The sequence below is a fragment of the Ranitomeya variabilis genome, chromosome 5 (genome assembly GCF_051348905.1).
Source record: "Ranitomeya variabilis isolate aRanVar5 chromosome 5, aRanVar5.hap1, whole genome shotgun sequence".
Classification (NCBI taxonomy): Eukaryota; Metazoa; Chordata; class Amphibia; order Anura; family Dendrobatidae; genus Ranitomeya; species Ranitomeya variabilis.
The window spans coordinates 645,699,024-645,726,578 of NC_135236.1; the positions used below are offsets into that span (position 1 = coordinate 645,699,024).

The 27,555-nt window shown below is 39.6% G+C and overlaps 1 protein-coding gene across 4 annotated transcripts in view; it reads left to right on the forward strand.

Moving 5' to 3' along the window:
• The first annotated feature begins 211 nt into the window (after nucleotides 1–211).
• The window catches only part of CDX1 (caudal type homeobox 1), a 107,252-nt gene continuing 79,908 nt past the window's right edge, over nucleotides 212–27,555 (forward strand). The window contains exons 1-3 of one of the 4 annotated variants that reach the window (XM_077266314.1): nucleotides 212–1,047; nucleotides 4,125–4,175; nucleotides 12,257–12,301. In XM_077266314.1, the coding sequence (XP_077122429.1) occupies nucleotides 615–1,047; nucleotides 4,125–4,175; nucleotides 12,257–12,301 (529 nt within the window). In that variant the 5' untranslated portion in view covers nucleotides 212–614. The remainder of the gene's footprint in view (nucleotides 1,048–4,124; nucleotides 4,176–12,256; nucleotides 12,302–27,555) is intronic. The other 3 variants (XM_077266315.1, XM_077266316.1, XM_077266317.1) reach the window with 3 other exon arrangements.

The window sequence follows — 27,555 nt, forward strand, 5'->3', positions numbered from 1 at the left end:
TAAAATTGTGACCAACGAAACTCGAAGGTTTAAGAAGCCACAAAGTGATCCTGCAGTATGTGACTTTTCAGAAGTCGCCATATACAATTTACAACTTCCCTTTGACAACGGAGCTGGTATTTCAAGGGCAGCATTCACCTGTTCTTCTGTATACGACTTATCTGGTCCCGGTGAACTCTGGAAGATTTGTAAGTTTAACATAGTAAAAACTTTTTAGTGTTTGACTTGGATTTCGAGTGCTTTGGTTTGTTAATTGAGCTTGGAGTATTGTCCTTGGGATGATTTTTTTTTTCTGGAGACACACACACACTGACACACATCGTGACTATCTGTGAAGCAATTTGTACTATTTGAATTCACCTAGTGGCTTCCACTTTGATTCTTGCACTTGAGTTCCTTTGAAATGCAAAGCTGTCTTTCAATGCAAATAGTAGGCCTACTGGCCCAATAAAAGGGTTTAGACAGGGAGGTGCCTATCAATGTGATTACTAGTGAGCTGCCAAAGAAGGTGAAGGGAACAACAGTCAACCAGGAAGAAGTAGAGCAGAGTTGAGGAGAAAACTCTCATGATACAGCTGGAAGGCACATTATGTGCACTGGACTAATCTTGGAAAATGTACGTCGGTTATCTTTTGGATAAGGACAGCAATATGTACCCCAACCCTGTTAGGCATCCTGGTCTGAACCTCAACCCCCAAAATTATGTTCCTGCTCCTCCTCAGTATTCTGATTTTGCCAGCTATCATCATGTCCCTGGGATTAACAGCGATCCACATCATGGGCAACCGGGTGGCACTTGGAGTTCGCCCTATGCCCCTAGCAGAGATGACTGGCATTCTTACGGACCAGGACCACCAGCATCTTCTGCCAACCCAGGACAGATTGGATTCAGCCCACCTGAATTTAACCCAGTTCAACCACCAGGCTCTGGACTTTTGCCACCATCTATGAACAGCACTGCGCCTCCTCTGTCACCTAATACACAGAGGCGCAATCCTTACGAATGGATGAGGCGGAGTGGAGTGCCGCAAAGTAACCCCAGTAATGGTGAGTTCAATGTATGAATAATTATCTGGATAGAAGGTGGATGGTGTTGTTATAAATGACGGTGGCCGATGGCTATACATTTTCAAGAATAAATACAGTATATATATATATATATATATATATATATATATATATATATATATATATATATATTAATGTGTGCAGCACCAGCAAAGATTAATGGGTGCCAAAGCTTCAAAAAGGTCCTCATGGGGGCCAAAATGTCACCATTATACGCCAATAAAAATCCCTTTTATATCTAACCTTGTTGTACTGAATCGCTGCCTATTTCTGTTATGTATATCAAAAAGGGAAAAAATATATATTTTATTATTATTATATCTTAGTGTATTGGTTTCGTGTCTAGCATACACTCACCAATTCTGCCAATTTCTTGAAGATTTGTGAGGGTGTGTGTATATATATATATATATATATATATATATATATATATATATATATATATATATATATATATATAGTCGTCATTTACTAAGGTGGTCTCTCCTGCTTTTTGTCAGAAATTCTAGTGCCAAGCCCTTTAGACGGAATTATTAAACACTTGCTAGAAAAGAAGAATGACCCCGTGAGCCATGTTCACATTTATGGGTGCATGTAAGTGAAGTTTGATTTATGCATAATTACTATTGGCATCCGCCATTAAATTTTAGAATTTCACAGAGTGCTTATGATAAATTAAGTACAACTTTTGACAGCTGAAAATAAGTTTAAGACGTCTAATGATTAGATGTCATTAGTGAATTTTGTTTATTATTCATATAGCGCCATCATATTCCACAGCGCTTTTACAGACATTATCATCACTGTCTCCACTCACTTATACGGCTTCAATAATTTCCACATCGATTTATAGACATCATCATCATCACTTGGGCACCATAATCTAAATTTCCTATCAGTATGTCTTTGGAGTGTGAGAGGAAACTGGAGAACCTGGTGGAAACCCATGCAAACACGTGGAGAACATACAAACTCCTTCCAGATGTTGTCTTTGGTGGGATTTGAACCCAGGACCCCAGCGCTGCAAGTCTAGCCACCGAGACCGCGTACATAATTGTTTGCTATATATATATTTTTCAATCACACAATGTCTACATTATGTAGGGTCCCCTGTTCCTTATCCTGACTGCTCTCCTCTTATACCGAGCTATTTTCTATATTCTCTCTGGATAATGTCGTGATTGTTGTTTTATGCAATTTAGAGCAAAATACAAACCTCTAAGCTTGTTGATAATTTAGCTCATTAAATATAATTACTCAGTGTTTCGTCTATTACATCTGGGCCTTTTGTAGGATGGTAATGCTTAAAAGCAAAATATTAAAATGTACAAATACAAAAAAAAATCCTCAAATCCAGTATGTGTAAAAAAAAAAAGCAATACATTGTTATGAAAGAATTTCACATTAATTACCGGTAGTTCCCATTGACATTTATTATGGCAGGTCTTTTTTATTTTTAGGATTTATAGAAAGTGTTAATGCATTCATGTATACAAATTTTTAATGTTATTATGCAGTTGGAAGGAGACTGGAACACTGTCCGGACTGGCCGGCGACTCTCCTGACCTGAGACTGACAGCTTCGTGTATTTCAATGCAGCTGTCACACTTGGGTCGGGAGAGCCACAGTCAGTCGAAGCATTGCATTGTGATCTCTGATTTATACGGCCTTTTGACTGCACCCTTTGATTAATGGTCCCAGTACACATTATATAGCTGTTGGCTGAACGATTTTTGGAATGATAGCTGTCTCTCATGACTTGCCCAATCAGAGGAACACTCGGAGTCCTCTGAGAGAGTCACTACCACACTTTTCTGGCCGTGTCTTATCTGAGTTGACCAAAACGAATGGCCGTTGAAGTTCAACGCTATGAATTCTTGTCTCAGCTGAGATTCAGGAGGCCCCCATACACATCAGATGGTCTGTCAATCCCACCAAAATCAGTAGCTTAGGCCAACTTTTATCTAATGCGTATGCGGAAGTCCTTGAGGCTGAAGGTGCGCCTTAAATAAGTCAGGCAACTACTATTTCCCCCGATGCCCCCCTAGACATGCACGCTCCAGTTGGTTATCAATGTGCGGTGGTGAGGGGAATATTCTTCTGCCATATAATTCTTTCGACAGCTTATCTCCTGCAGGAACAAAAGGATTTGGGAATATAATTTAACTAGAGTAGTGCTTCTCTCCCCAAACATCATCTGTCGAGGGATATTCAGGAGGTCCCAATACACTTTAGATGGTCAGCCAGTTCCATCAGAATCGGTAGGTTTGGCCATTGATAACCTTATATGTATGATTTGAGCATATGCGATTGGTAGGTCTTATTGTTCTAACAAAATTGTACCAAACCAGTGGACTAATATAAGGCCATTGTTTAAGGTTGCACCTTCCACATCTATGACAAAATATGTTGTGCAATATCTTGAATGGGTTTTTTTTTGGACAACTTCACCCCCAAACATAAAACGGGTTCCTTTGACCACTGAGCATATTACTGGGGTCCCACCACCAAGTCAAATCAGCAATTTTTGAAATCTCCAAATTATTCAGGGAACTTATGGGCAGCACGGTGACTCATTGGTTAGTTGCTTCTTTGCAATGCTGCAGTCCTGGGTTCAAATCCCACCAAGGACAACCTCTGCAAGGAGTTTGTATGCACTCACCATGTTTGCTTGGGTGTTCTCAGGTTTCCTCTTACACCCCTAAAAGACTTACTGATAGGGAATTTAGGTTATAGGAACAGTGATGACAATATCTTTAAAATTTTGCCAAATATATTAGAGCTATATAAGCCAGCATCATAAATAAGTCAACGTGGTTTATGATTAATGAGCTAGACCCTTCGGAGCACAGATACTCTTTGGACCTCTGGTTTTTTCAAACAGGAAAAATGAAGGGTTTTATGGGGTGTCATCCACTCAAGCCTCCCATCTAACAGAAAATATGTAAAGGGGTTGTGTAAGCTCCTGAAAATGGATGCGGTAAAGCGCAATATAGTTGCCAACCATAGCAGCTGTAAAAACTTCATGTTATCTAAAATATGTGTCATTTTTATAGATAGTCCTTTACATTTATTGGCAGCAAACACAGTCTGGCCAGCAGAGACAAGTGAGTACCTAAATGGTTCGGGACCACTTAATCCATAGAATTTACTGTATATTTGGTCCTGTCCAATAAGTACCGTATGTGAATTGTGGTTTTATTGTTGAATAATACTGGCATTATCTACAGCCATTTTGCAATTCAGGGGTATAACACTGTTTGAAAAAATATTATGACCATGCGTTAACTCTAGACTAAGGAAGCACTTAGAAATCTATATATTTCCTCCAGAATATATATTCTAGAGACAATTGCTTCTATTAAAAAATAACGCCTTAGTACTTTTTGAAGAAGTTTGATGGCAATACGCAGTAAATAAAGCGTTTCGCCTCACATCTCAGTGCTGCCCCTTTCTTGCCCCCTTTGCACCCCACACTGCTAGACGAATCGTTATTTTGGAACTTCAGAAGGCCGAGATCATTGGCCGGTTATTGCATTTGGCTGAACAAACTATGTTTCCCAACTCGCTCATAAACACACAATTGCTCGATACGATACGCGGCAAACAGACATCTCTGGCGCCACTTATCTTCCTGACAATCAAAACATCCGACATGATAAAATCTTGGCTCTCATTACAGTTATGATACATTAAGTGTATGGCCAGATTTCGTTGTTTTCGTTCGTCGGTATTTTGACTTTTTTTTATTGACTGAATTTGTTTGCTTTAATTGCATAGTAAAAAAAAAATCATAAAAATTCACCTTAAGCCACAAATGTGTTTTTGTTCCATTTGTTAGTGTTATTTTACATGTTAGTATGATGCACAGTAGCATTAACCTTACACAGAGGCGTAGCTAGGGGTTTTGGTTCGGTTTGGCAAAACTTCTGAGTGGACCCCTAACCAGGTAGTCTTGATTACAACTATGGTGGCATAAACTAAGGGTGAATGTAAGAGAACCTCAGCAGATGACCGCGCTGTTACTGAAAATAATCTCTATACAAAGACCAACACTGATATTACCGCCATACGATGAGCATATAGTGGTAGATACCAGTCCTGCAGAACACATAAGAGATTACAGCACAGTTATAGATGGTGACTTATAGCTGATGTTCTTTCTGGTGGAGTCATTCACTTTTCCCATTTTTTCCATCTGGCCCAGACCGACATGACAACTTTACCACCCAGGACTCGTCTGCAGAGATTACAACAAAGACACATCTGACTTCTCACATTTCCAGCACTGTCCCCATCTATCCCCAACTTGCACAAACTACTCATCTTGCTGATAACCCAATGCTGAGCCGCAGCTGCCGTATGTGTCCCTATTACTGCACCTGCTGTGTGTTACTGTGTGCCTCTAGATGGTAAAACAACCCTCTACAATATAGTAATGCTGTGTGCAAGCGCCCTAGAAAACAGTGCCTACGTTTTGCCCCTTAGAAAGTAATTATGTGCCCCTTTGACAGTAAAAATAACCAGTCTGTCTCTATAACAATAAGTGCCCATTTAACATTTAATAATGTCCCGAGTTTCCCCCCTGTACAGCTTCCCTCTTCTCAGTAAGATGCTCCCCTCTAAGCAGTATAATGCCCCCACACAGTATACTGACCCCTTAGTAGCCCAAAACTGTTTGGTGGCTCCAACACTGTATGATGGCCCCCATACTGTATAAAGACCCTACATTAGCTCCCACATTGTAAGATGACCCAATCTCTCTAATCCCCATGCTGTATGATGGCCCCTTCACTGTATGATGGCTCCCTATATAACCTTCATATAGTATAATACATCTTATAGTCCTCCAGTCCTCCATATAGTATACTGCACTCCTTACAGACCTCTATATAGTATGATGCACTCCTCATAGTCCTCCATATGGTATAGTGCACTCCCAATAGGCCTCTATATAGTATAATGCATTCCCCATAAAAAAATACTCACTTTTCCTCCTCATTTCCCAGCTGTTCTGAGCGCCACTACATCTCAGCACAGCAGGCGCCATGTACTGACATCATTGCACCCGCTGCCAGTGTTTGTGTCATTGATGTCAGACACAGAGGGGAAATCATGGGAGAGGGAGCATGTAGGTCCCTGTCTCATCATTTCTTTCAACTGTATCGACATCCAGTCAATACCGTTGAACTTGCGATGAATCACGGGGGGCCTGGTGCCTCCTCCCTTCCTGCTCAAGGGCCCCATGGCGGCCAGGTGGCAGTGCAGAGAGATTGAGTCTTTCTGCTCTGCCGCAGAGTGCAACTGTGTGGGTGCACTGCGCAGGCCTATACAGTTGGGTAGCTTCGGGTGGGCCCCTCAGAGCGCCCCCTCTGCTCTTCCACACCCACGCTACTTACCTTACAGTATAATGGCAAAAATGGAAACTGGCATGAGTAGGCGGGCTGCACTGTGGGAATGCGAGCCTTGGGATTCTAAATCTGTGGGTTTTTTTTTAATAAATACCAACGCATTTCTGAGTCGGATCAGTGACTTTCTCAAGGTATAAAATCCAAGCAGAAACACATTAGGATTAATAGAAATTGATTTGTTATCCCAAGGCTCTCAATTCCAACAGCGCAGCCCTCCTGATTGTGCCAGTTCCCATTTTTGCCATTATAGATCTGGAAGAACCCTTCCCTCTAACCACGAGGCGGCAGCAGCGGTTTAGGTATTCTGCCTGCACACAACACCGCAGATGAGCACTACCATCGATTACACTTATCCTTTTCTAGATGGTATTGCCCTATTCTGTGTGCGATTCTGTCCCTCTCCGGGGCCTTACAGTGTAGTCTGCAATATTACTGTGACGTTTTTCTGTATTATAGCGATTTTAGTTATTAGTGATATTAAATACCGTCCTCACAATATGGTGAGATCAAGAGATAAACACAGACCATTGATTAGATATATCTATCTTAATTCATGCATCCAGGCCTTAGCAATACACATGTAATCACATTACGATTTTATATATACATATAATGTGAGTTTAATATATATTATACAGTCTTAGATTTTAAGTTACATGCGTGTATGTATATATATATATATATATATACATATATATATATATATATATATATATATATATATATTACACTATACTCCTACTTAATTTCACATAAGTATAAATATAGGTATGTTTTGTTATGCTTTAATACAAATACATTTTTCATTATTTTTTCTTATATTTACTTTCCTACTTACACATATAGTGTGTATATATTATTATTTTATTATATTATATATTATTATATTATTTCTTCTTATATTTACTTTCATACTTACACATATGTATATATAGTGTGTATATATATATAAATATATATTACATACATATATATTATATGTATACGGTATATGTTATGTGTATGTAATAATGTTGAAAAGTTACTGATAAGTTGTTTGACCAGATATAAAATTAAATTAATTCCAAATTGTCCATTCTCGATAGCATCAATGCACAGATAAAATAGGAAACAAAAAGGTCATTTAAGTAGTTTGGTAAAAGAAAAAAACAAAAAGAAAAATGCTAATCATTAGTATCACTATGATTTTTAATTTTATAATTTTTTTCCATTATTATTAATAACTTATTCACTAGGAAATGTCAATAAATTGTGGCGATTAGCATATTACTACTACTAATTAGTAGTAGTTATTAAAATATACCGTAATGTAATTTGTATGGAAATATGTTTTTTTTTTTTAAGTTATGAATATTATAATATGTATGTTCAGTTTTTTAAATAATGTAGAAACTTATTAGCCAAAATTTTAGTAATTTTGTCAATGATGATAATGAAATGAGAATTAAAGTTTTCATGTTCTGAATATTTGCACTGCAACCGGGCGATTTTTATTTGGCTGTACCTTTTTTAACGGCACTTGTAAGTTATATACTTTGCACCATTTATTTGTCATTGGTCATTAAATGCCAATCATAAATCATGCTTGTAAAGTTTAAAGCGCGGCGCTGACACTTTATAGCTTCTTACTCTATTGTAAGAAACAATGGGTAATGATATTGCAGAAAATGTCAATATGTTGATGTGATTTTCATAGCGGAATGGCAGTGATGTACGATGAGAAAGATAAAAGGATATAATAGATATTATACAGTATAGGAAGATAAATAGGAACATTTCAGAAATTCCCAATTTCGCTATAATATATAAAATACAGTATCTACTGAAATTAATTTTACATTTCAAAAAATTGTTATTATATTTTTTATATTACTACTATTATTATAACTTTCATTTTGCTAACTTTTTTTATTATTCTGTTGGGAATATATTACTTGGGTTCATGAATATGCTCAGGATTAGAAATGGGCGAACCTGAAAAAAATGTTCGGTGTTCCTACTGAACAGTCACTGTTCGGGCCTGAATGTCGAACATGGACTTTCTGCTGAAGTCCAGTGTAGTGTTTGGGGTAAGTCTGTGGTGGTGCGGAGGAGAGAGAGCGAGAGAATTCAGGTTCTGGTGAAAGCTCGGGTGCTGTTTTGATACCTGAACCGAACATTCTAAAAAGTTTGGGTTAGGTACCAGAATCCGACCTTCCACCGGTCTTCCCATCCCTATGCAAGATCCATAATATAACACCTATAAAAGTCTATATGGACCTCTATATTCCTTTGGTTAAGTATTATTTAACGGTCTATTGAATGACATACATAAAATTTAGGGTGCCTATAGATTGGTAGTATAGAGTTGCGTGGTTCCGTGAGCCGCCAATCAGTGAACGCATTTCACTAATACAATTACTCAATACTGATTTTGAAAGTTCTGGATAGTATCAATCCATATAAGCATAAAAACCAGACTTGAGTGATTTGTGATCTGTCAATATCATTGCTTATCTGAAGATTTTAAAGTTTCTGATTACTTGTAACGTTTAGAGTCTTGCATGTTTACTACTGATAATTTCACATTTTTTGTAGATTTTTTCTATACGATTTACACATTTTTGCTCCTATCCTAATTGTTTCCCTAATTTAAAAGTCATAGTTTTAGGGCCTGCATTCTTATAATGATATGGGCCTCCATGCTAGAATGTCATGATTACAACATTCTAGCTGATTTTTGTTGGCACCAAGACAATAATTTGACCATGAGTGCTGATAGGTCGTTCTTTCCTTTTCCTACATTTTTTTTTCCTCCAAAGCTTGACAGTTTGCGTCACCTATCTTGAGCTTGTTTTCGAGTCTAGAGGAAAAGCAAGGAAGGAAACATAATTTAAAAAAGATATTCTCCTGTTATTAATTTAATTGAAATCCAACATGATCAATATTTCTTTTGATGAATAGTTACACATGGCTTGGGTGTAAATGTTGACTGGTCCTCAGGAAATCAGTAGCTTCTCCCAACATTCATCTGTCAAATAACAGAGAAAAAAACTCAAAGCAAAGAACACACATAAAATATCCGGGATAATATGTAAGATGAAATAAAATAAAAAATACAAAATGCCCGCCTCTGTGTGTGCCTACATGGATAATTAAACAAGGACAATCGGAAAATACCATCAACAACGAAGAAAAACACCTGAAATAAGTCCAGTGATAAAACCAAAATTTTTATTTAAATAAATACCAAAATGATAAAATAAAGTAAGGGGGAAATTGGTGGGAACAATACCAGAACTTAGAGGGGCACACCGAACAGACTGACAAACTGCAGAATATTAAATAGCATCAGATAAATACATGGATACATAAAATAGGGAACGGCAGAAAATATATATAACAATTAATAAATACATACAGAAAGAGTTAATAAATATACTGCCATTCTAAAAAAGTGCAAAAAGTGCATGCAAAAGGTGGCATTGATAAGGTACACAATAATAATACCAATTAAGGTGCACATGAAGAGTGTAAACAGGGATGGAGAAAGACCAGCACAATCGCTGGATAATACAATACCAAGTGATAGTATCTTTATAAATATATACTGCACAAATACAGTCTCCAATAAGGCCCTCCAAAATAATTACCTTAAAGTATACTGCAGAGTCCCCAGGATGCGCCTGACCACGACGCGCGTTTCGGCGTCTGCCTTCATCAGGGGGTCAACATTCATCTGTGTATGACCACATCATGGTATATTATTCATTTACTTGTTATATTAAGATAAAGTAGGTACTTTTTAAAGATGGTCGAACAGCTGAACATTAGTTTGATGGACAGCCATCTCTCCCGATTCCCCCCATATATATGGTATAAGCACTTTGCTCGGTATAATTGCTCAATTCTTCTCTCCCTCAACATAAACTTTTTTGAAAGATTTGGAAAGATCCCATGGATATCAGTTACACCATGCACCAAAATTAGCAAGTTCGACTAACTTGTTAGGGTATGTGTCCACGTTCAGGATTGCATCAGGATTTTGTCAGGATTTTATGCAGGTAAAATCCTGACCAAATCTGCACCTGTGGTCACTGGCAGGTCACCTGCGTTGTTCTTGCATTGTTTCAGCATTGTAAGGACATGCTGCGTTCTGAAAAGACGCGCCGCATGTCTGTTTCCGCAGGTATACCGCATGCGTTTTTTAATGCATAGTGGAGACGGGATTTCATGAAATCCCCTCCACTATGCTGTAACATCTGGAAGCTGCGTGTTTGACGCTGCAGCTCTATGCAGCGTCAAACAAACAGCGTTTCCTGAACGTGGAAACATACCCTTAATCTAATGTGTGTGGCGGGCCACCCATATCGATAAGTTTGTCCAACAGTCAAATTTGTATGACAGGCACTGGCTGACTGATGTTCGGGGGGAGATGTCGATTGCCTATATCCGATTTCAGACTGTCGATCGCATTGTTCTCCCTGAGATAACCCACCAGCTGACGTGTCAGTCAGCGTCTTTCTCATAGAGAATACAGGAGCGCTCAGCCAACCGAGTACTTCTGTATATGGGAGTGTCAGCTGAGGTGGCTGTTGGTCGAATGATTGTCTGAAGATTTGTTCGGCTGACAACCATCTAATATACATGGTCAGCCTAAGTCCTCATCACTATTGCCCTTTTTCTTTTAGAAATTAAGATACCATCTGACTTGAACCTAAAGGCCCTTTCATATGTAGGAACGATCATTTCTCAGATTAAGCCTGACCTGCAATCAAAGAACAAGAAAATACTTGTTTGTCTTTGATCATATCAAACCTTCTCATTTGTAGAGATCATTCTCCCTGAAATAAATAAGGAATGTGCTGGTGACCACAATGAAAGTCAGCTGGTACAGATGATCATATGAAGGACTGTTCAAGCAAACCCCTTATGATCATTGTCACATGAAAATGAAAGTTATAGAGCACCAATTGACTTTCTATATCATGACTATTCATTGTCTGTCCATGTAAAGGGGACCCTAAAAGGCTATTACCAAAATTCACTCTGCAGTTGCTAATTTGGATGCCACTGTCATAAGTTTATGTTTTACTACAGTACACAGACTTCTTGAATCTTCTTGGAAGCGCTCAGTTATGGAGCTGCTCCATCTACTGATAGTAGCCACAGCCAACAGTGAGAACAGCTGATCGGTGGGGGCGCTGAGTCTAGTACCCCCAACGATCAGACATTGACAACCTCTTCAAGCTGCATTTAAACTGAAACATTACCATGAGCAAACGTTCCTAGGAACACTTGTTTCACAAGAATCTTCCAGTGCTGCTGATAACTCAATGAAGGAGCAAATTATTTTTAAGCTAGCCTAAAAATTATCGTTGTTGGTAGCACATCATGCTGTGTAAATAGGACACTCGCTGCCGAGAACAACGACAGCCTATGCAAACTGAACGGTCTACTACCGATTGCTTTAGCGCCGTTTGCCCGTGTAGATAGGCTGTTAAATAAATGCTGATCGGCAGTTATTTAGTTCCGCCATTCGGTTCATGTAAAAGGACCCTTAGTTTTAATGTAAGTGAACATGTTTACTATGAGTGTCTAATACCACTATTATCACTATGTACGACTAATCCACCTGCACAAATTGTCACTGGACTGTTTTACTGTACGTATATCACCTTTCTGATTTATTTATTTTTTTACTTGGTTTTGCATTTATAGTAATTATTAGAATTCCATATTCCTAGCTGTCAGGACCAAAAATTGTGTGATTACATATAATTTCTATTGTCTCATAGAAAATCTTGTATTGATCCCAGGAAAAGGTGAGGAGCACGGACAAGGTAGGACTCGTATTTTTTTTTTTTCCTTAGAAAGTGGAAGCAAGTCCCCATGAAAAACCAAATAAGCATGTTTTGCAAATTACAGTTCAAAGGCTGCCTGGGTAGTATTTGATAGAAGGCAGTAGTTTTTTAACCCTGTTGTTTCAATAGACCTATTGTCTCTTGTAGGTCGTTAACATTAGCTTCGTAGTGTCAAAAAAGATTAGAAACAGCTTTTACTTTTTTAACAGTTTAGTTTTTCGAAACTAAAAAAAAACTTGAACATAAATTGACTGCAAAAAATATTAGAAAATTAAAAAATAAATAAAAATCCCTCCTATGGACATTTAATATCTTTTACATCCAGAGTATCAATGTGATATTTCAATATGTAAGGTCAGCATAAAGCTGGACATACACATGTGATAAGACAGCCGAGTCTGCTGACAACTATTGGACATTCAGGTGTCTATCGGCTCATATACTTTCATTAGGAATAGTTTTATCATCAGGCAACACATGGGTAAAAATCCCACCTGTCTGACCCTTGCTCGCCTCTGGCTTTCCCCATAGATTCCAAGAAAAAAATAGAAAATGATCTAATCTTTATAGCCAACAGCTTGACTGTAAACAATTTTACTCTTTTAAGGGTCTTTAAATCTCCATTTACATGATAGGGTAACATTTGAACTGCAAATTAATAATATTGTAAGAAATGTAAGTTTTTTTATGGGACCATTTAGACGACTGCCGATCAGCTACTTGGTTGCCTATCGGTGTTCTCTTAAAGGGAACCTGTCACTAGGTTTCGCCGTTAAGACTTAAGGCCATCACCTTTCAGGGCTGATATACAGCAGTCTATAATTCTGTATATCTGCCCCCAACCCGACCTGCAAGAGAACAGAAATAACTTTTATTATACTCACCTGCGGGGCGGTCTGGTCCAATGGGCGTCACTAGTCTTGATCCGGCTCCTACCATTTTCTTACGATCCCTACTGCTTGTTTCATGTGGATGACATGCCCCTTCGTCATCTACAGAGTCTCCTTGACACAGCTCTACTGTGCAGGCGTACATGTGCCGGGGCTTTTTGACCTTTCCCGACACCTGCGCACTGCAGTACTTTGCTCTGCCCTCAATAGGGCGACACTTATTGGACCAGACCGCCCTGTAGGTGAGTATAATGAAAGTTATTTTTCTTCTCTTGCAGGTTGGGTTGGGGGCAGATATACAGCTTTATAGAATGCTATATATCAGCCCTGAAAGGTGATGGCCGTATCTTATTGGCCAAACCTAGTGACAGATTCCCTTTAATAGCCTGTTTAGGCAAGGCAGACGTGCTTCAGATGAGCACTGAACCATGTTTTCTTGGGCGCATCGCTCTCTCATCAAGGGAACGACAGCCTGTTTCGACTGCACGATGAATAAACGGGTGTTCCTAGGATTCGCTCATTCACGATAATCGCGCAGTGCAAATGCACCTTAAAAAATTGGCCATAAACACAAAAGACTTGCTCCTACCCAAGCTGAGATTGATACCATTCATTAGGACCCCCTAAGGGAATAATTCTCCCAATTGCTTCCACTGTTGAAAATATCCATCCTGCATTATGTCCAAAAAGTAATTATACGTTTAGGACCGCAGCAAATTTGAAAGTAAAAAAGAACAACTATAGTTGTAAGTAACGGAACAAATATCCAGTTGTCAGAACCAATTGATTTTGAGCTAGAGGCAACAGAAAGATTGTCATTGATTATCACTGGCTTTGGTTACCCTTTTGAGACTTCTGCGTACTAATTCTACTTGTATGTACCTTTTTCTTTCAACCATCTTATAAATGTAGAATGTGTAGTGATTTTATGTAGATAATAAAATAAAATTCCCTATATTAAAGTTGCGGCAATTTTTTGAACAATTTTTAAGATAATTTTTTTTCACTTTTTGAGTTTTCTAGATGATTATTAGAGATGAGTGAGTATACTCGTTGCTCGGGTTTTCCCGAGCATGATCGGGTGTCCTCCGAGTATTTGTTAGTGTTCGGAGATTTAGTTTTCATCACCACAGCTGGATGATTTACAGCTACTACCCAGCCTGAGTACATGTGGGGGTTGCCTGGTTGCTAGAAAATCCTGTGTTCAAGCTGTCTAGTAGCCGCAAATCATGCTGTTGAGGCAATGAAAACTTAATCTCCGAGCAGTTACAAATACTCGGAGACCACCCGAGCGTGCTGGGGAAAACCTGAGCAACGAGTACACTCACTCATCACTAGTGATTATATGATGTCATACTATGGAAGCACTATTCAGAAAGAGGTGCCTAGTTGGAGGTTATCAGCAACTTGCTTGGAAAAACTGGTAACTCTTTTCCCAAAAAGTCTAGATCTTCGGCAGCCAACAGCAATACCAAAACTCCAGCTTTGATCAGGTCTCATGTGTCACAAACGTATCAGTGTAGATTTTGTATCATAAGGTTATTTATCTAGATGTTATAACTGGTAACAATCAGCTTTCAATAAGTCATTTTTGCATTACTTTGTCATCATAGGATTATCACACATTAAGTCGGATTTTGAGGTTTATGTTTGAGGTTTACTATTAGTAGCTTAAGGACTTATCAACACAGAGTTAGCTGAATGAACACTCCCTGGATGAAGCAGAGTAGGTGAAACTCGAGTTAAACAAGTGTTCAAGACACATTCTTTGGACTATAGTGCAAGAAACCTTTTTACTGCTAACTTTTGTGGATTTTGTGAGTGTAATAAATGCATTTTGGCTGAAGGTATTATTTAGTAATGGTGCTTCTCCATTGTGGCTTACTCTACACTAGTCGATTTATGGAATTCTGTCCATTGTTCAAAATCTGGATGTCAGGAAAAAGAGATATTGGTGTTTCCAAGTACAGTCATATGAAAAAGTTTGGGCACCCCTATTAATCTTAAGCTTAATGTTTTATAAAAATTGTTTTTTTTGCAACAGCTATTTCACTTTCATATATCTAATAACTGTTGGACACAGTAATGTTTCTGCCTTGAAATGAGGTTTATTGTACTAACAGAAAATGTGCAATCTGCATTCAAATAAAATTTGACAGGTGCATAAGTATGGGCACCCTTATCATTTTCTTGTTTTAAATACTCCTACCTACTTTTTACTGACTTACTAAAGCACTTTTTTTTGGTTTTGTAACCTCATTGAGCTTTGAACTTCATAGCCAGGTGTATGCAATCATGAGAAAAGCTACTTAAAGTGGCCACTTGCAAGTTGTTCTCCTGTTTGAATCTCCTCTGGAGAGTGGCATCATGGGCTCCTCAAAACAACTGTCAAATCATCTGAAAACAAAGATTATTCAACATAGCTGTTCAGGGGAAGGATACAAAAAGCTGTCTCAGAGATGTAACCTGTCAATTTCCACTGTGAGGAACATAGTAAGGAAATGGAAGAACACAGGTACAGTTCTTGTTAAGGCCAGAAGTGGCAGGCCAAGAAAAACATCAGAAAGGCAGAGAAGAAGAATGGTGAGATCAGTCAAGGACAATCCTCAGACCATCTCCAGAGAGCTGCAGCATCAACTTGCTGCAGATGGTGTCACTGTACATCGGTCAACTATACAACGCACTGTTTTTTTGCCGCCATGCATAACGCCTTTTTGTATTAGAAAACAACTCAATCTTGGTTTCATGAGTCCACAGGACCTTCTTCCAAAAAGAAATTGGCTTCTCCAAATGTGCTTTTGCATACCTCAGCTGACTCTGTTTGTGGCGTGCTTGCAGAAACGGCTTCTTTCGCATCACTCTCCCATACAGCTTCTCCTTGTGCAAAGTGCGTTGTATAGTTGACCGATGCACAGTGACACCATCTGCAGCAAGTTGATGCTGCAGATCTCTGGAGGTGGCCTGAGGATTGTCCTTGACTGATCTCACCATTCTTCTTCTCTGCCTTTCTGATGTGTTTCTTGGCCTGCCACTTCTGGCCTTAACAAGAACTGTACCTGTTTTCTTCCATTTCCTTACTATGTTCCTCACAGTGGAAATTGACAGGTTAAACCTCTGAGACAGCTTTTTGTATCCTTCCCCTGAACAACTATGTTGATTCATCTTTGTTTTCAGATCATTTGACAGTTGTTTTGAGGAGCCCATGATGCCACTCTTCAGAGGAGATTCAAACAGGAGAACAACTTGCAAGTGGCCACTTTAAGTAGCTTTTCTCATGATTGCATACACCTGGCTATGAAGTTCAAAGCTCAATGAGGTTACAAAACAAAAAAAAGTGCTTTAGTAAGTCAGTAAAAAGTAGGTAGGAGTATTTAAAACAAGAAAATGATAAGGGTGCCCATACTTATGCACCTGTCAAATTTTGTTTGAATGCAGATTGCACATTTTCTGTTAGTACAATAAACCTCATTTCAAGGGAGAAATATTACTGTGTCCAACAGTTATTAGATATATGAAACTGAAATAGCTGTTGCAAAGAAAACAATTTTTATAAAACATTAAGCTTAAGATTAATAGGGGTGCCCAAACTTTTTCATATGACTGTAAGAACTGTTAATATCTTTCAGCTCAGTCCCTCTTTTATGAGCGGTGTTTCTATAGCATGGCTTTTTAAAATTGGGTATTTACCAACGCATTTCTACACCAACTGCAATATCCTATGACTTTGTTGTCCATAGGATTGTTCCTATTTAGATATGTTTTTTGTCTAATGTGAATCTATTAGATAAATAATTTGTTTTAATTATTTTCACAAATATCTGCTTTTTTTAATAGTATTTGTACTTTTTAAAAACAAATTATTGATTGCGATGGTCAAATCATCAAAAACTAAGTAATGTATGACCACCCGTGTGCCTTTTTTTTCGACTGTGCTACTTCTGGAGGTCAAAATGAGGGGAGTAATGGTTGAAGCTGGAAGTGATTCTCTTTAGAGAAATCAAAATGTTAGAATCTCCTAGGTTTTTTTTAATGCAAATTGAGTATAGTGAAATCTTGGAGAGACTCATTGGCAGGAAGTGGGAGGAGAGAGACAGGAGTCTTCATAGATACCATTGTTCTTCGGCTTTGTCTTCAGTTGTTCTGTGTGGAGATACAGAAGGAAAAAGCCTTTGATCTTTGACACAGTTCTTACATTTTAAATTCAGAAGATTCTTCTTGCTCATTGAAAATACAGAATGAGGAAAAATTGCATGAGAAAGTCCACAGAGCTCCGTCACACTGGCCAAGGCTTGAAGACTTCCTCTTGATGCAAAAGAGAAAACTACTCTAAGACCATAAAACATATCAATGGAAATGTGAAACATTTTTGCCTTCTCCGTTGGAAAACTTCTTATGGTGTGGTTGAAATTTTTCTGGAAATTTTTTTTTAAAGGGCATTTCCACCACCCAATGTTTTTTTTCGTATCTATTAATTTTGTTTCTTAAGATCAGCTTACACAGACCGACCGGTGGCATGATACGACCGCCAATTTGGTAAATTTTTGCCAATTTTGATTACACAGGCAGACCAAAGTAAACCTTACACTGTGAGTGATCTATACTAGATAGCTAAGTGCCCATAGGTTTCCAAGGTTCTCGGCAGTGCAAGTCCTGTTTATACTGAACGATGCACCGCCGAGAACGATGATCTTTTGTGCTGCCCGAAACTTAATTTCACCCTACGAACAAGCGTTTTGCTCATTCATTGGGTGATCGGCAGCCCATTTGCACAGCTACATAATCGTAAAACAAGCGTTTTTTAACAATGCTCGTTCACAGTTATCTTGCAATGTAAATGCCCCTTCAGACTGTTTCCACCTATGTTTTACTCGGCAATTTGGGAATTTGAATTGTAGGTTTCACTGTATAACCAAATTGATTTATCCATTGGTTTGAAATGAATACAATGATCCACTATTGTAAATGTAAGAATGCATCCATTACTTGTGGATTCATTTAGCATTCGGGTGTGGATTCAGGACAGACTCCACCAACAATGGAAAATAAAGGCGGAATTAAAGAGCCTGTTAACATGCTGTAGAAAATATCAGCTCAGTGATGGGGTGAGGGGTGGTTGAGTGTGTTTTACAGTACTGCATTAAAAATGATCTGGAAACATGATTTTTCCCGGTCAGTTTGATTAAGGTGATGGTAAACATTTATAGTTTTTTCTTATTTAAGTGGTAAAAAAATTCTGAAAATTGTAAATAAAAATAATGTCTTTTCTCACCATTTTCTGAGACCCTAGCTTTTTAATTTTTGTGTCGATGGCTGTGTGAGGGCTTGTTTTTTGCACATCAAGCTGACATTTTTATTGCTATAATATGATGTTATGATCGCTTATAATGCATTTATTTTAGGGAGGTGAAGTGAACATTTGGCATTTCAATTTTTCCTTCTATAAAACGTTTTGTTCTTAGTAAGTGATTACTGTATATATCAGGCCATAGTAGACTAAAAAAAATTTTTTTGTAGAAAAAGATTAAGCAAAGCCATCCCTCAGAACATGAGAAAAAGGAGAAGAAAGTAGAGTTTTAAGGGCTATAAAGTTCTTTACTGATGCAAAATATTGAAAAAAACATTATATATACAATTATAGACAAGTTAGGTAATAGGAGAAAAAGGGGAACCACAAGCAATGAGCCCTAGAGGTAGATAAGTATGGAGGGGGAAAGAGACACGTGAGCATATAAACAGGGCCGGCTCCAGGTTTTCATGGGCCCTGGGCGAAAGAGTCCCGGTGGGCCCCTTTAACACATACCACAATTCATAATGCACAGATACGGCAGAGAAATATAGATATAGTACAATGCCAAAGATTTCACTTACTTCTTACATTACATGAGAGATATCTATTGTGCATTCTACATTAGCTCAGAAACCGGACAGTATAGTCCTCTATACAGAATAATGAGCCCCATATATTTCTCCAAACAGAATAATGAGCCCCATATATTGCCCCATACAGTATAATGGCCCCATATAGTGCTCCATACAGTATAACTGGCACCACATAGTCCTCTATACAGAATAATGAGCCCCATATATTGCTCCAAACAGAATAATGAGCCCAATATTATGCTCCATACAGAATAATGAGCCTCATATAATGCTCCATACAGTATAATGGGCACCACAGAGTGCTCTATACAGAATGAGCCGCATATATTGCTCCATAAGGAATTGACCCCATATAATGCTCCATACAGTATAGTGAGCCACATACAATTCTCCATACAGTATATGATGGGCCCCATCTGTTGCTCCATATATAATGGGCCTCGTATAATGCTCCATACAGTATATGATCGGCCCCATACAGTATACTGAGTCCCATATATTGCTCCATACAGAATGGGCCCCATATAATACTCCTTACAGAACGTGTGCCATATAATGCTCCAAAAATAATTGGCCCCATAAGATGCTCCATGCATAATGGGCCCCATATAATGCTCCATATATAATTGGCCATATAAAATACTCCATATATAATTAGTCCCATATAATGCTCCATATATGGGCCCCTTCTGATGGTCCCTATATATTGCTCCAAATATAAAAAAAAAATGAAATACTCACCTCTCGTTGCTTGACGCTGCTCTGCTTTGGACTCCTCACCGTCGGTTTCTTCCTGCTCTCTGTGCTGCGACTGCTCAGGCAGAGGGCGCGCACTGGTGACGTCATCGCGCCCTCTGACCTGAACGTGACAGTCAGAGGATGGAAGACGCTGCAGCGCTGGAACCGGGAGAGGTAAGTATTGCAAGTGCCGGGGCCCAAAGCAGGCAGGGGGTCCACTCGCGGGGGCCGGCACTATAGCGCACCAGTGTCCCTGACGGCGAGTGGGCCCCCGGCCTGCTCAGGGCCCCGGCACTTGCCCCGGTGCGCCGGGTGCTGACGCCGGCCCTGCATATAAATCACCATTGTACTTATAAACCTTCACAAAACTATCCAACCAACAGTCACAAATTCAGCCCACAGTTGGCAATTCTTACTTATTATGCAGGATGTGGTCCCAAAAAACACCTATAGGAAATCCTCAATGCGCGTTTAGCTTGTTATAACATTGCTTTATCAAGAGAAGAGTAAATAAAAGAAGTACCCTGCAGGACCTTATAACTCCAAGACCCCAGGTCACATGACCGGTGGTCAACCAATGGGATTGAACCGTTGGCGCATGGGCAGATCGCTGCATGCGCTCACCAGCCATCAAGCTGCCAGTGCTCATATGCGGGAGCAAGGATATGTTGCCAAGACTCTCAGACATGCTCAGACAGCATAAAGATGCCGGAAGACTGACGGGAGCACAAAGGGGGGAAAAGCGCACTTGCACACTGATCCCATCGGTGAATAGTTCACATTCAGCCCATTTTTACCTATCAACCATACAGAAAGACTTGAATCATGGAATAAGTAAAACAGAGGGAAAAACGGATCTCAGCATATTGCCAAACAAATACTTCATACTGTATGCATTTTATGCATTTGGTGTTAATAAAATTCTCTCTTAGGGTATGTTACCACAGTCAGGAATGGTTCAGTATTTGCTCAAGATTTGACGCAGGTAAAATCTGCATTAAATCTGCAGCTGAGGACGCAGATCACCTGCGGTTTTGATGTGTTTTTTTACATGCGTTTTTGATGCCGTTTTTCATTGCATGTGTTTTTTTGCCCCTTGAAATAAAGCTAATTGAAAGTTGGCTTCTGGGAAGGAATAAAAAAGTGATTTCCTGTTTGCAGCTATATTTGGATATGTTCCCACGATCAGTAAACGCTGCGGGTTGGACGCTGCGTACATCTGCAGCGTTAAGCCCACAGCATCAGATATTACAGCATAGTGGATGGGATTTCACGAAATCTCATGCCCACTATGTGTGCACCAATGCCCACGGCTCACCCGCAGAAACGGATATGCGGCGCATCTTTCCAGACCGCAGCATGTCAATTTATGTAGTGGAGATGCTTCGTCTCCACTGCGTAAATTACCCATACACTTTCATTAGATGTGGTAAAACCACATTGTCTTCCTAGTCACATGTGTATTAAGTGCGGTAACGCAGCTTACTACGCATGTGTACTAATTTACATAACGGTCCATCTTGTGACACAGCCGGACGTACATGACACAGAAAGTGGAGGAAAGCACACAGAGAGGTCCCCTCCTTAATAATAAATAAACAATATTTAAAAAAAAAAAATAGTGTGGGGTCCCCCTATATACTGTATGTTAACCAGCCAGAGTAAAGCAGACTACTGGTACTGATATTTTCAGGCTGGTAAGGATTCAATATCCATGAACCTTACCATCCTGATAATACCAGGCCGCAGCAGTCTGCTTACCTTAGATGGTTAGCAAAAATAGTGGGATCCCCTCCAAAAAACACGACGTGGAGTCCCCGTAATTTTGTTAACCAGCGAAGGAAAAAGCAGACAGATGCGGCCTGGTATTCTCAGGCTGGCGAGGCCTATGGATATTGGCCCTCACCAGCCTAAAAATAGCAGCCTGCAGCCAACCCACAACTGGCACATCCAACGATGCGCCATTTGTGGCACTTTACCCGGCTCTTCCCACTTGCCCTGTAGCGGTGGCAAGTGGGGTAATATTCGTGGGGTTGATGTCACCTGTGTATTGTCCGCTGACATCAAGCCCACGGATTAGTAATGGAGAGGCATCTATAAGACACCTATCCATTACTAATCCTATAGTTACATGGTCAATAAACACACAGCCAGAATAAAGTCCTTTATTAATCTGAACTAACCATACTTACAACATCACCTAATCCCCGAATCCCTCGATCTCCTGCAAAAAAAATAAAATAATAAACCAACAACATAAATAGACATTAGTCTCCGCAACATAAATAGACATGTTGCGGTCTATAAAGACGAGCCGCATGTCTGTTTACGCAGGGAGCCGCAGGCATCTTTTAACGCATAGTGGAAATGGGATTTCTTGAAATCCCCTCTACTATGCTGTAACATCTTGACGCTGCGGGTTTGACGCTGCGGTTGTACGCAGTGTCAAACCCGCACTGTTTCCTGACCATGAAAACATACCCTAGCATATATAATATGGCAAATATTGAAACCAATAGTTAAATCCCAATTCCATCATGTTTTTTGATTCGTTCACTTTGTTTACGTACAGTATTCCATCTGACCTATCAGCTATTTTGTTCTTCGGACAATTTACACCTGTTTGAAAAATATCCTTGGAGGAAAGCTTGAAATAATCTGTGATGTCTCAGGATCATGTATACATTCAGTGGAATTGGGATTTAACTACGGTATGTGTTCCAATAATTGCCATTTTACAAATGCTGGATACATATTGATTGTTTATTATTTTATGTATAATGTTTTTTAATATTTTGTGTAAATAAGAACTTTTTATCCCTTTAAAACTCTACTGCTCCTTTTTTCGCAAAGTTTAACGTAGAGGTTGATTAATTTTATATTTTGTGAGATCACAATTTTTTATGGATGTGGCAATACCAAATATGCTTTTTTTTTACTTCTTTATTAGAAAAAGGATATACCTGGATGGTTTAAATGTTTATATTTTTAAAAACTTGCTTTAAAATTATACTGCAATTTTACCCCCTTTAACCCCTTCACCCCCGTAGCTTTTTCCGTTTTTTCGTTTTCGTTTTTCGCTCCCCTCCTTCCCAGAGCCATAACTTTTTTATTTTTCCGTCAATATGGCCACTTAAGGGCTTATTTTTTGCGGGACGAGATGTACTTTTGAACGACATCATTGGTTTTACCATGCCGTGTAACAGAAAACGGGAAAAAAATTCCAAGTGTGATGAAATTGCAAAAAAAGTGCAATATCACACTTGTTTTTTGTTTTGCTTTTTTGCTAGGTTCACTAAATGCTAAAACTGAGCTGCCATTATGGTTCTCCGGGTCATTATGAGTTCATAGACACCTAACATGTCTAGGTTATTTTTTATCTAAGTGGTGAAAAAAAATTCCAAAGTTTGCTAAAAAAAAAAAATTGCGCGATTTTCCGATACCCGTAGCGTCTCCAATTTTCGTGATCTGGGGTCAGGTGAGGGCTTATTTTTTGTGTGCCGAGCTGGCGTTTTTAATGATACAATTTTGGTGCAGATATGTTCTTTTGATCGCCCGTTATTGCATTTTAATGCAATGTTGTGGTGACCAAAAAAACGTAATTTTGGCGTTTTGATGTTTATTTTCGCTACGCCATTTAGCGATCAGGTTAATCCTTTGTTTTATTGATAGATCGGGCGATTCTGAATGCGGTGATACCAAATATGTGTATGTTTGATTTTTTTTTATTGTTTTATTTTGATTGGGATGAAAGGGGGGTGATTTGAACTTTTATATATTTTTTATTTTTTTTTATATTTTTAAACACTTTTTTTTTTAAATTTTGGCATGCTTCAATAGCCTCCATAGGAGGCTAGAAGCATGCACTACACGATCGCCTCTGCTACATAGAGGTGAAGCACAGACCACCTCTATGTAGCAGAAAGGCAGGGTTGCTTTGAACGCCGACCACAAGGTGGCGCTCAAAGCAATCGGCCATCAACAACCATGGAGGTCTCAAGGAGACCTCTGGTTGTTATGGCAATGCACCGTTGACCCCCGATCATGTGAAGGGGGTCAGCGGTGCGAGCGCTTCTGGCCGCACGGCTGGGTGCGCTAGTTAAATGCCGCTGTCAGCGTTTGACGGCGGCATTTAACTAGTTAATGGGCGCGAGCGGATCGCGATTACACTCGCGCTCATTGCGCGCACATGTCAGCTGTACAAAACAGCTGACATGTCGCGGCTTTGAGGTGGGCTCACCGCTGGAGCCCACCTCAAAGCGGGGGATCTGCCAGCTGACGTACTATTCCGTCAGCTGGCAGAAAGGGGCTAAAGACCTAGAACCAGCAATAATCTGCTTGTTCCATATACTGCTATACGATGCATTGTATAGTTGAAGGGGTTTTCCCATGAACAAAGTTAATTTTAATCAATAGATTTTGGAATAATAATAATTTTCACAATTGGATCTGTATTAAAGGGCCACTGTCACCCCCCTCCAGCCGTTATGAACTAAAAGAGCCACCTTGTGCAGCAGTAATGCTGCAGTCTAACAAGGTGGCTCTTTTAGTTTTTGATTCATTTATTACCTCAATAAAGCGTTTTGAAAATTGTCCACAAATACCAGATATTGTACCTGGAGGCGGTCCTAAGCGTCCTGTATGAATCCCCCAACGGCCGTCACTCTTCTCTTCAGGGGCGATGGTTTCCGCCCCCTTCGCGGTGTTTCTTCTTAAATCCGGCGCCTGCGCTGTGTTCATTGTGAGTCACACTCAGACGCAGGGTGCCTGACTGCGCCTGTGCGGGCAGTGCGGCCACCCTGTTGCTGAATACAGCAAGCCTCTGCCATCTGTTCTGCACCAGCTGCAGGAAAACTACATTTCCCAGCGTCCCCTGATAGACCTGGCAGTCAGGGCATGCTGGGAGTTGTAGTTTTCCAGCTGCTGGAGCGCAGTGACGTCCATGGAGCCTGTACAGCGCTGGATAACACCGTACAGCGCTGGATAACACCGCACCGCGCCCGGAGGAGCCTGAAGACAGCGGCCACCACTGGGGTAACAGCTCCGCCGCCGCTATCAGGAGCCCTGGATCTGCGCTATGACCGACAATGAACACTGCGCAGGCCCCAGGCAGGCACGCACAGCGCAGGCGCCGGATTTAAGAAGCAACAGCGCGCAGGGGGCGGCGACCATCGCCCCTGAAGAGGAGAGTGACGGCCGTTGGGGGATTCATACAGGACGCTTAGGACCGCCTCCAGGTACAATATCTGGTCTTTGTGGACAATTTTCAAAACGCTTTATTGAGGTAATAACTTAATCAAAAACTAAAAGAGCCACCTTGTTAGACTGCAGCATTACTGCTGCACAAGGTGGCTCTTTTAGTTCATAACGGCTGGAGGGGGTGACAGTGGCCCTTTAAATAAAATGTTCCTGTGCTGAGATAATCTTATAAATGTGCCCCTGCTGTGTACTGTGTAATGTCTGTGTCTAACCGTACAGGAACATGGTCGGATCATACCACAGCTCCTGGGCAGGGGAGGAAGCGAAAGAGTATACAGACAGGACAGCATGGGATCGCAAATGATTCTTTCTTTGGGGTAAAACATTTTTTTAAAGACAGGCAGATAAATGCTTTATTGCACAAAATAATCAGCTGTGATCCCATGCTGTGCTATCTGTATTCTCTTTTACATCCTCCCCTGCCCAGGAGATGTGGTACGATCAGACCATGTTTCTGCACGGTCAGACACGGGCATTACACAGTACACAGCAGGGGCACATTTATAAGATTATCTCAGCACAGGAACATTTTATTTAAACACATCCAATTGTGGAAATTATTATTATTATTATTCAAATATGTACTGATTAAAATCAACTTTAAAACGGACTTTGTTCATGGGAAAACTCCTTTAAAAAGGCGCTATCTAATGAAGCATAGCCACCGACTGGGCTTCACAGGAGCACTATGATGGCAGTCATGAGGTGCTGCTTCTAGTGGTCTCTGTCTTCCAAAGCAACCTATTGGCCCCACACAGGTGGTAAAGGAGAGCTAGCCCACACGGGCACTGACAATCACATCCCTGACAGATGCCACTCTCAGTTATTGACAGTGGAATTTAAATGGTTAAATATCAGCAAGCAGAAAAAGGCATTGGGAGGATGATTGTAGTCTTTTGATTGCATTTACATACTGCAGTGCTACATATCTTAAAAGCTACGGCGTGCTCGTAAGGCTTTGTTCACATGGAGCTTTTTCGTTTCTGAACACTTCAATGAGTTTTTCAAGGCACCTCAATAAAGCTTCTTTTTGGGGATTTTAGGGAATTTCTCTTTTTTCCTAAAGAGGTTTGAAAGAGTTTTAGAAGTGCGTGTGTGTGTGTGTGTGTGTTTCTGCAGAATGTTTCACTTATTTTTTTTTCTAAAAAACCCAAAACCGTGCAGTTAGGAGCAAATTTCAATAGGATAAACATCCATGAAGTGACATGCACTTTTTTTTATTTTTATTTTTTTTTACACTGGAAGTTCTAAACTTTTTCAGGAAAATGAAAAATGCTTTAACCCCTTAGTGACAGAGCCAATTTGGTACTTAATGACCGAGCCAATTTTTACAATTCTGACCAGTGTCACTTTATGAGGTTATAACTCTGGAACGCTTTATCGGATCTCGCTGATTCTGAGATTGATTTTTCGTGACATATTGTACTTCAAGTTAGTGGTAACATTTCTTCGATATTACTTGCGATTATTTATGAAAAAAATGGAAATATGGCGAAAATTTTTAAAATTTTGCAATTTTCAAACTTTGTATTTTTATGCCCTTAAATCAGAGAGATATGTCACAAAAAATAGTTAATAAATAACATTTCGCACATGTCTACTTTACATCAGCACAATTTTGGAAACAATTTTTTTTTATTAGGGAGTTATAAGGGTTAAAAGTTGACAAGCAATTTCTCATTTTTACAACACCATTTTTTTTTAGGGACCACATCACCTTTGAAGTCATTTTGAGGGGTCTATATGATAGAAAATAACCAAGTGTGACACCATTCTAAAAACTGCACCCCTCAAGCTGCTCAAAACCACATTCAAGGAGTTTGTTAACCCTTTACGTACTTCACAGGAACTGAAACACTGTGGAAGAAAAAAATGAACATTTAACTTTTTTTTGCAAACATTTTACTTCAGAACCATTTTTTTACATTTTCACAAGTGTAAAAACAGAAATTTAACCACAAGTTTTGTTGTGCAATTTTTCCTGAGTACGCCGATACCCCATATGTGGAGGTAAACCACTGTTTGGGCGCACTGCAGAGCTTGGAAGTGAAGGAGCACCGTTTGACTGTTTCAATGCAGAATTGGCTGGAATTGAGATCGGACGCCATGTCGCGTTTGGAGAACCCCTAATGTGCCTAAACAGTGGAAACCCCCCACAAGTGACACCATTTTGGAAACTAGACCCCTTAAGGAACTTATCTAGATGTGTGGTGAGCACTTTGAACCCCCAAGTGCTTCACAGAAGTTTATAACGTAGAGCCATGAAAATAAAAAATCGCATTTGTTTTCACAAAAATGATTTTTTCGCCCACAAATTCTTATTTTCACAAGGGTATCAGGAGAAATTAGACCACAAAAGTTGTTGTGCAATTTCTCCTGAGTACGTCAATACCCCATATATAGGGGTAAACCACTGTTTGGGCGCACCGCAGAGCTTGGAAGTGAAGGAGCACCGTTTGACTTTTT